At 51.1% G+C, this 10,125-nt stretch overlaps 1 protein-coding gene across 1 annotated transcript; it reads right to left on the bottom strand.

The window, feature by feature from the left end:
• Positions 1–568: 568 nt before the first annotated feature.
• LOC134413811 (zinc finger protein 239-like) lies at positions 569–2,278 on the bottom strand. The gene is made up of 2 exons (XM_063147857.1): positions 1,957–2,278; positions 569–1,770 (listed from the first exon to the last, which is right to left on the bottom strand). Exons 1-2 carry the CDS (start codon positions 2,066–2,068, stop codon positions 917–919), a joined length of 966 nt encoding a protein of 321 aa, XP_063003927.1. The 5' UTR covers positions 2,069–2,278; the 3' UTR covers positions 569–916.
• Between the last annotated feature and the right edge of the window lie 7,847 nt (positions 2,279–10,125).

The following is a 10,125-nucleotide window of genomic DNA, read 5'->3' as shown; positions in this document are numbered from 1 at the left end:
CCCCATCCCCAGACTCATGGGATCCCAGAACAATACAACTGGCTGAGCTGGGACAGACCCATCAGGATCCTCCAGTCCAACTGCTGGCCCTGCACAGGATACCCCAACAATGCCAGCCTGGGCCTGGCAGCGCTGTCCAAACGCTGCCGGAGCTCAGAGAGCCCTGGAGCTGGGACCCTTCCCTGCGGAGCCTGAGCAAAAACCTTTTCCTGACATCCAGCCTGAGCCTGCCCCGACTCAGCTGCAGCCGTTCCCTCCACTCCTGTCCCTGGGCACCAGAGGGAAGAGGTTCCCACAGCCCCAGACAGGGACCCGCTCCCGAGGCTGTTGCCATGGCCACCAGGGCTGGGACCAGCTGGGATGCTCGGTTTCAATGGGCTGGGGTTCAGGAATGGGATTCCCCAATTTTTTACTCCTGCTAAAACTGCGCTGCCCTCCCTGCCCTCCCACCTCCCATGGAAAGCACAAAAGGCAAAGATCCTGGGCTGGGATAAGAAGAATTTATTGGGAACAGGAACAAGATAAGAAACAAATGGAAACAGAAACAATATTGATTACAGAAGGGATAAATAAAACTTTGACAGGGAAAACTACAACACAACTCACTGGGTCTGCCTGGCCACAATTTCCCCTGCCTGGAAAGGACACCCTTCTCCTCAGGGGAGAGAGAGAGAGAGAGACAGTCCCTTTCCTGCCCCTGGCAGTGACCTGAGGTGGTAGTGAATGTAATGACACGGGCATGGGCAGACCCTCATGTTTTTAAATGACACATCATGCCATTGGGAGGGGCAGGAAAAGGGACAACTGTTTTCCCAGCATGGATCACAGGAAAAATGGATCACTCTTCCCAACATGTGACTTCCAATGGGGAAAGAAGCTGGAGCTGGGCATGAAGCTCTTCCTGCAGATGGGGCACTCACAGAACTTCCCTTACTGGTGACTCCATTGGTGTCTGGTCAAGTCTGAGCTCATGGAGAAGCTCTTCCCATGATGTGGGGGACTCGTAGGGCCTCTCCCCAGTATGGATGTGCCGGTGGATGATAAAGGTGGATTTTTTCTTGAAGCCCTTCCCACAGTCGGGGCAGCGGAAGGGCCTCTCCCCAGTGTAACTCCGCTCATTCAGGCAGAGATTTGGGCTGGTCTGGAACCTCTTCCCACAGGTGGGACACTCACAGGGCCTCTCCCCAGTATGGTTGTGCCGGTGGGTGATGAGGGTGGATTTTTTCTGGAAGCCCTTCCCGCACTCAGGGCAGCGGAAGGCTCTCTCCTCTGTGTGAATTCGCTGGTGGCGGAGGAGATGGGAGCTGCTCTGAAACCTCTTCTGATACTCGGGAAACTCGTAGAGCCTTTCACCAGTGTGGATTTGTTGATGGTTGATGAGCTGGGAGCTGCAGCTGAAGCCCTTCCCACATTCCCCACACTCATAGGTCCATTCCCCAGTGTGGATCATCTGGTGACGGATCAGGGTGCTGCTCTGCCTGAAGCTCTTCCCACACTCCAAGCACTTGTGGGGCTTCACTCCATCATGAAGCTGCTCATGGACCACCAGCTCTGAGCTCTGGCTGAAGCTCTGCCCACCTTCCTGGCTCAGGGTGGGTCTTTCCTCCACAGAGCACCCTTGTCTGGGTTTGCAGCCCCTCCTCCTGTGGGATCTCTGGGGATTTTCCTCTCTGTTTGATTCCTTTCCCGTGCAGCCACTCAAAACAGCCTCTTCCTCCAGGTTCTTCCACGGGGATTTTTCCTCTCTGGTCTCCATCCTCAGCTTCTTGTCTGGAGGAGGAAGGACAAGGAGAGGATGGGATTTTCCACCATGCCAGAGGGAAGAGGAAGGAGATCCCTCCAGTGCATCCCCGGCAGGATGGGATTGGCAGCAGGGTTGTCCTGCAGCCGGGGGCCATGCTGGGCTGGGAGATGGAGCAGGAGAGAGGGAGAAAGAGGCATTGACTTCCTCCTCACCTGCCTGGGTGTCCTGGGGCATCCTCATCTTCCTCTCAGCCTCCTCTTCCATCTGGCAAAGGTTTGGGAATGGGAAATCCTTTTTTCGGCAGAAAACAACAGATGAGCTCATTGGTTTTTGTACTGGTTTGAAGGCAAACCTGGGAGAGAGTCTAAGTCAGAATTACAATTTAATAAGAAAATTAGGATCAAAGCAATTACACAGAAACACTGCCTTAAATGGACAGAGTCAGGATATAACCTGACACCCTTTTGGTCAGGGTGGTGGCTGCAGTCCTATTAAATGGTTACTGCAGTCCTGTTGGAGATACGAACGTGATTCTTTCAGAGCAGTGATGCTGTAGAAGGTCTGGTCTTCCTCTGGATGTCTAATGGTGGTTATGGAGCTCTTGTCCTCTGGGAATCCAGTAGGCAAGCTACGTCTGGTGTAGCAAAGTCTCAGCTTATATCCATGTAGGAATGCTTGGTTCCGCCCCCTGGGTGGAGCATCCCAAAATGGGATGATGGAATTTTATCAGTCCTGCAGTGACACTCAATGGCCCATTCACAGAAGCTATCTCCCCTGGAGGGCGTTATCAGGGGTGAGTCATGCAAGAGATAAAGAACACTGCCCCACCTGTTTATAACAGTTTCTGGAGATGGTGATTGAAAACATGCATTTGGTTACATCTTACACGGCACCCTGAAACAGTGGGATAATCCCTGCTCCGGGGAGAGAACACCATCCCCCCTTACCCAAACTGGCTCAGGTGTGAAACCCCCACCCCTGGAAGGCCACACACACAGGGGAAAATGTCACACTTGCCCTGCCCCAGGGGACATCTCTGTCCCTGTCACTCCCTTGCCATCCCCCCTTTTCTCTTTGTTTCCATCTCTCTCTCTACCACACATTTACTGTTCAATAAAATCCACGATGGATTTGGTCTTGTTAGCACATTAATTGGGGCAGAGGCATCTCACTAACAATTTTCTTAACCAGATTGCAACATTATTTTGATGCAGTGAGTTCAGGGCACTGTTCTCTGACCCCAAGTGCTTTTGACAACAGCAAGGTTCCCTCCTCTGAGGAGGTTGTGATTCGCTCTGGAAGAACTCTTGGAACTTGGATGCAGCTTCCTCTGAGTGACTTATGGGAGAAATGATGAGAAAAATGGCTATTGTGGGTCCAGAGTGTAAAGAAAATGTTTTGTTGTCCTTCCTTGAAAAGTTTGTTAAAATTACTGGATTTTAGCAGTGATTTTTTCCACAATGGAGGAAAGAGAGTAAATTATACCAGCGAGACTGACAAGGTTCCTTCACTCCAATGTGAGGAACACAAGGGGCTGCTGAAAGTCCCAGAAGAATCTCAGCTCAAGTAGCTAAATTGCCAAATAACTTCAGCCAGGGGTCACAGGGAGGATTTTTTGGAGAGTGTTCGGAGCCAGCAGATCCCGGACTCGAGCCCTGGATATTTCTGGGCTCCCTAAGAGGAGCTTTTTCGGGGGGAGAGGAGCCACGATCACCCCTTGGGAGGGTCCTGGGGTTCACGTGGGGATGGCCCGGTACTGATGGGGCGGGACATTGGTTTTGTGGATCCCCGTGAGAGCCAGGGCTGAGGAACAGGGGACCCACGGGGTGGGGAGAGGGGAAGGGGAGATACCGGAGCTGGGGGACCCCCAGCAGCCCAGAGATGAGGCGGGGACGGGACCCCCTGACCCTGACAGGGGCATGTCCTGGAGTGACTTCATGATGCTCGTACCCCCATCGGTCTGTTTGGCCCAGAAATGAGTTCTGCACCTTTAAGGCTGGTTCTGAGAGCGAAGGGGAGGAGGAAGAAGCTGCAGTTTGTTTTCAGATACTGCACTCACTCCTCTACATTCCAGCTGCTGGATGGACAGACAGCAGGACAGAGCTCTCCTTTGCTTTTAGTTAGTTTTTAGGTCTCTGAGGCAGAGAAGTTCCCTGGACTGTGGTTTTTCTTTTTCTCTGGAGCTGTTTAAACCTGCTCTGGACAGAACAACCAGAACACCACCTGCTGGTCCCACCTGAGGCCCACCAGAATGGGCCTGGACTGAGGCATTTCCAGCACTGGACGGACTGATAAGAGACTGATAATATACTGATAAGAGACTGATAAGCCACTGATAAGACGGTGAGTATGAGGAGCTACAACCCAAGGAGGGACTTTCGGAGTTTGTCATCTATTTTGGAGCAGCAGGAGCTTTTATTGCTTAATATTGTTCAATTTTTGTGCTGGTGAATGCTTTGCCTGTAAAATAAAGTTTTTTTCCACTTTTGTCCCCAGAAATATTTTCCTGAACTGGCTGAGGCTGGGGCTGCTGAATTGGCATTCTAGAGGAAACTTCTTTTGGAGCGTTTCAACCAAATTTGCCCTAAACCAGGACAAGGTGGTGGAAAGAAGGGGGAACCTCAAGTGGCTGGATTGGGCGGAGGTTGGAGATGGGGACCTTGGGACCCCAGAACCTTTCAGAATCCAAAAGCAGGACCCTGGAGAGGAGGGATCCCCAGGACCCATGGGATCCCCACCAGCTCTGAGATGGGGGACCAACCATAACCCAAGAGGGACTGCAAATGGGAAACTCCTGGTGGCTTTTTTTTATTCACTCTTGATTTTTGGACATCAGGTTACTTCTAGAAATGGACGTGGGTAGGAGGAATCCCCAGCCAAAGGCATTCACACCTTGTTTTTCCCCAAACAAGGATTTTCCCCAAACCTTCCCACTGTGACATCCCCCCTGTCCTGCTCTGGGTGAGCTCAATCCCAAACCTGACCCTGATCCTGGTCTCAGTCTCACTCCATGTTTAGACACACTCACAGTTCTGTATTTAATCTCATCCCAGTCCCAGATTCACCTAGCTTCAGACCCAATCCCAACCCCAGCCCTAAAGGTAATCTCATGTCTAGCCTTGACCCCAATCCCAGCTCTAATCCAAATCTCAGCCCCAACTCCAAGCCAGTCCCAATTCCAGCCCCTTCCAAAATCCTCAACCCCAAACCAAATCCCAGGTTCAGCCCTTCTTGGGGGTGTCTCTGTCCCTCTGACCCCAATGATGTTTGGGTGGGGTCACACCAGGGCTCAGAGGGACAGAGACCCTCCCCGGCCTCCCCATATGGGAGAAGGTCAAAGAGCCCCTCCAGCCCCGAGCACCCTCAGCAGTGAGAGGGACACAGAGGCCCTGGTCCCCAGCCCTGCACAGGAATTCCCTGAGGCCAGAGGGATGGAGACCCCCCGAGCATCCCCCAGGGCTCGGGGACAGAGAGCCCTGAGCATCCCCTGGGCTGAGAGGCACAGAGACTGCCCCGAGCACCCCTGGCACAGGGGTGAGAGAGAGGGAGACCTCCCAGGTATTCTCTGGGGTGAGAATGATGGAGACCCCCTGGGAAATGGTCTGGGGTGACAGGGATAGGGACAAACAGCCGGGGAATGGCCTGGGGTGACAGGGACACCCCCTGGGGAACGGCCTGGAGTGACAGTGACAGAAAAAAAAAACCCAAACCCCTCCCAAGCATCCCCCAGGGCGAGAGGCACAGAGACCCCTTGAGCATCCTCTGGGCACTGGACAAAATAAACTTGGCAGAAATCAAACTTGACTCTGCATATATCACTTTGAAGAATATATGCTCTTCCCACAAGTAACTTGTGATGAAAGCGCAAACAAATCCCAAACATGAATAAACTCACAATCCAAGCAGTGATGTGGCAATTCCAATAATCATTGCTTCCTGCACAGCTCCAGCTCAGCTGCTGGAGGGTTTCGGTAAAAGAAAGTGGAAATTTGGCCCAATACAGATTATTAAAAGGAAGGGAAAGCTCTGTGTAGCTGTCACAAATGTGACAGGGATAAAGAGAAAAATGATTCTCACATTTGGTAAAGCCCCCAAGCCTGGGAATTCAGGACTTATTCGGAAATTTAGCTACTTGAGCTGGGCTTCTTGTGGGACTTTTAGCCGCCTTGCGTTCCTCACCGTGGGGTGAATGAACCTTGTCAGTCTCGCTGGTAACATTTGCTGCCTTTCCTCCAGTGATTTTAACAACTTTTCAAGGAAAGACAACAAATTATTTTCTTTACACTGACCACACATAAAAGCCATTTTCCTCATCATTTCTCCCATAAGTTCCCCAGGAGGAAGGAGCGACTGTGTCCAAGTTCCAAGAGTTCTTCCAGAAAAAACCACAACCTCCTCAGTGGAGGGAACCATGCTGTTGTCAAAGGCACTTGGGGTCAGAGAACAGTGCCCTGAACTCTCTGTGCCAAAATAATATGGCAATATTGTTAAGAAAATTGTTAGTGAGATGCCTCTGCCCCAATTAAGGTGCTAACGCGACAAAATCCATCGTGGATTTTATTGAACAGTAAATGTGAGGTAGAGAGATGGAAACAAAGAGAAAAGGGGAGAGAACAAGGGAGTGACAAGGGACAGAGACCTCCCCTGGAGCAGGGCAAGTGTGACATTGTCCCCTGTGTGTGTGGCCTTCCCAGGGTGGGGGTTTTACACCTGAGCCAGTTTGGGTAAGGGGGTGGTGTTTACTCCTTTCCAGGCAGGGGAAATTGTGGCCAGGCAGACCCAGTGAGTTGTGTTGTAGTTTTCCCTGTCAAAGTTTTATTTATCCCTTCTGTTATCAATATTGTTTCTGTTCCATTTGTTTCTTATCTTGTTCCTGTTCCCAATAAATTCTTCTTATCCCAGCCCAGGATCTTTGCCTTTTGTGCTTTCCAGGGGAGGTGGGAGGGCAGGGAGGGCAGCGCAGTTTTAGCAGGAGCAAAAAATTGGGGAATCCCATTCCTGAACCCCAGCCCATTGAAACCGAGCATCCCAGCTGGTCCCAGCCCTGGTGGCCATGGCAACAGCCTCGGGAGTGGGTCCCTGGCTGGGGCTGTGGGAACCTCTTCCCTCTGGTGCCCAGGGACAGGAGTGGAGGGAACGGCTGCAGCTGAGTCGGGGCAGGCTCAGGCTGGATGTCAGGAAAAGGTTTTTGCCCAGAGGCTGCTGGGGCCCTGCCCAGGCTCCGCAGGGAAGGGTCCCAGCTCCAGGGCTCTCTGAGCTGCAGCAGCATTTGGACAGCACTGCCAGGCCCAGGCTGGCATTGTTGGGGTATCCTGTGCAGGGCCAGCAGTTGGACTGGAGGATCGTGATGGGTCCCTCCCAGCTCAGCCAGTTGTGTTGTTCTGGGATCCCATGAGTCTGGGGATGGGGCTGCAAATAGTTTCCATGGCAACAGGATCTGGCTGCAGGCCTGAGCTGGTGTCCATGGCAACCAGCTCTGGCATGGGGTCTCCATGGAGCTGCCACGGGACTGACCATAGCAACAGGGGGCACGTGATGGTTGCCATGGAAAGTGACCATAGCAACAGGGTGGGTGGTGATGGTTGCCATGGAAACAGACTATAGAAATGGATCCTGGTGATGGTTGCCATGGAAACAGACCATAACAACAGGATCTGGTGATGGTTGCCTGCGAAGGATCAGATTTTTCACAGGCCCTCAGAGGGGTTCCATGGGGACTTTCCAAGAGTCTCCAGGCTTCTCCAGAGCTGGAATGTCACAGGCAGAGACAGGGGCTCCATGGAGACCTCCAAGAGCTTTCTGGGGATGGTAAAGAGCCCTGTGGTCAGAGGCAGTCACAGCCATTCCATGGTGACATCCCAGGGGACCTTGGGCTGCAAAGGCACCTATCTGTCACAGGCACTCACGGGGGCTCCACAGTGACATCCCAGGTGTCCCCAGGCTGTCAAAGAGCCGGGATGTCCCAGACACTTACAGGGGTTCCTGTCATGGGCACAGCGGGAGCTTCAGGCTAAGTTTATTAGAGAAGCTTCTGTTGGGCCTCAAGGTGCAGAAAGGAGCCCTAATAGCCCCCCTTGGATCCCAAAATACCTCCCAGGACTTCCAGGCTTTCTAAATTCCTTCTGTGAGAGGAGCCTTGGAGCTGCTGGTTCCAGTCCCAGCCCCAGACATTTCAAGAGTTCATGTGTAAAGAATTTTAAATTTGGGGTTAAACCTTTTTAGAATTTGTCTCACAACATTATGGATGGCTAAGCAGAGATATTTTTATAATTACTATGGTAATGATTAGATAAAATTATCTTAATCAGATGTATTTACACCAAGGTACAGGAGTTATAACATTTATATTATATTATATTATATTATATTATATTATATTATATTATATTATATTATATTATATTATATTATATTATATTATATTATATTATATTATATTATATTATATTATATTATATTATATTATATTATATTATATTATATTATATTATATTATATTATATTATATTATATTATATTATATTATATTATGTTATATTGTGTTATCTTATGTTACGTTATGTCATGTTATACAGTATGAATTGATTTAAAATCAGCTGCATTAAAGAAAAATCTGTACTTAAGCAGAGATTGATGTCACTCCCTCAGACCAATTACCATGGGCAAATCCCTTTTTCTCAGCCTGGAGCAGTGACCTTGAGGGTTGTCCCCACTGCAGGAAGGAATCTCCACACCTCCCAAGAAAGGAAATGTCAGGAGATGCTGCGGTTAAGATTTGAGATGGGGCCTTTCTAGTCTGAGATGCTGCCCTGTCAGCCAGATGTGCCCAGGCTGGGCCAGCTCAGCAGCTCTGCAGAAGCTCTCAGTGGTGTCACTTGGTTGTTCCTTTCTCTGGGGATTTTTCCAGCTCTTCTACAACTTCAGCTCCCTCTGAGGATGTTGAACTTTGGCATGGAAGAGTCAGGCTGGTTTCAGCATTATTCACCCCAAAAGCAGGGTGACCCTCCTCCTTCATTTCCCAATGGGGGTTTTGCAAACAGGGCGTTGCTGGAGTTGTTGGAGCCCATTGCAGGCAGAGCCTCCTGCTCCAGCAGGAACTGCCTTTCCTGTTCCATGAGCAGGGCAGGTCTCGCTGCAGGAGAAGCCCCAGGCCAGCCCCAGCACAGGGAAGACCTCGGGCACAAGGGCAGAGTGCTGTGCTGGGAGCTGTGCCAGGGAGAGTCTGAGGCACCAAAGGCACCTTGGCAGCAGCAGCTGCCTGCAGGCCATGGCCAGAAGCCTCCCTTGGCAGCCCGGCCTGGTGGCCACCACTGCAGAGCTGCTACCTCAGGGCTCATTCCTGGCTGGGCTCTGAATAGCCACTTCTGCTCCAGGAGCCTGACTGGGAGGCCATTGGCCCCAGCACCTCGGGGACAAGATATTAATGACAAAACTCTTCATGCCAGCAGAGCCAAGGCAGGGGCAGAGTAAAGGGGAGAACCAGGCCCAGGGGACAGGGCTGCCATGGTGATGGCTGTGAGGTCACTGCCCCTGCAGCAGCCTGGCTGCCCTCAGCAGACATTCTGGCCAGAAGCGTTGTGAGGGCACCCAGCACATCAGAGAACCCACACTACAGGAATTCTGTCCCTAGGGATGAGAGGGTTTCACTGGGTCAGGTTGCACAAAGCTCCTGCTCTTGGACAATTCCTGGGATGGGGCATCCAATTCTCTGGAAAAACAACTGCAGTTTCCTGCCACTTTCATAATTGTAAAATATTTCCTCATTCTAACAAATGTAAATCTACCCTTATTCAGTTTAAAGATATTGACCTCTTTCTGTCATGGCAAGATTTAGGAGAAAATAAATTTGACCACTATTTTTCCATTTTCACAGACCTTATTTTTTTTTCCAAAAATCTCCCAAGATGGAGTTTGGAGGCTTCATCCCATAACCAGCAGGTAGAGACTGTGGATTGTGGGCTCAGTGGTGTGGAGACTGAGGACAGAACAGGAATAGTCTGGGAGGGATGGATGGGTGGTTTCAGAGAGGCTGGAGCTTTTCTTCATAGAGGACATAAGCATGAGAAGGAAACAATGGCAGCAAGGGCAGCTGGGGAGGTCCAGACTGGACATGTGGAAAAAGGAATTTCCCTGCCAGGGCAGATCTGTGGTGCAGCATGTCCCCCAGAAGGAGCCTGGAGCAGCCCAAGGCTTTGTGTGGGCAGTCAGAGGCAGGCAGGAGGCAGAGCTGTCAGCAAAGGAAGGGGCCAGCCCGGTGGGGCAGCCAGGGGATGCTGACAGCCTGCAGGGACAGAGGCGCAGGTCTGCTCAGCACCAGAGACACCTTTCCCTTGCTTGTCTCCGCCTGTCATCACTGCTTCCAGTGTTCTACTCTACCTTGA

The sequence above is a fragment of the Melospiza melodia genome, unplaced genomic scaffold (assembly GCF_035770615.1).
Source record: "Melospiza melodia melodia isolate bMelMel2 unplaced genomic scaffold, bMelMel2.pri scaffold_51, whole genome shotgun sequence".
Lineage (NCBI taxonomy): Eukaryota > Metazoa > Chordata > Aves > Passeriformes > Passerellidae > Melospiza > Melospiza melodia.
Note: the sequence above shows the minus strand (reverse complement) of the source record. Positions and strands in the feature narration are given on the sequence as shown.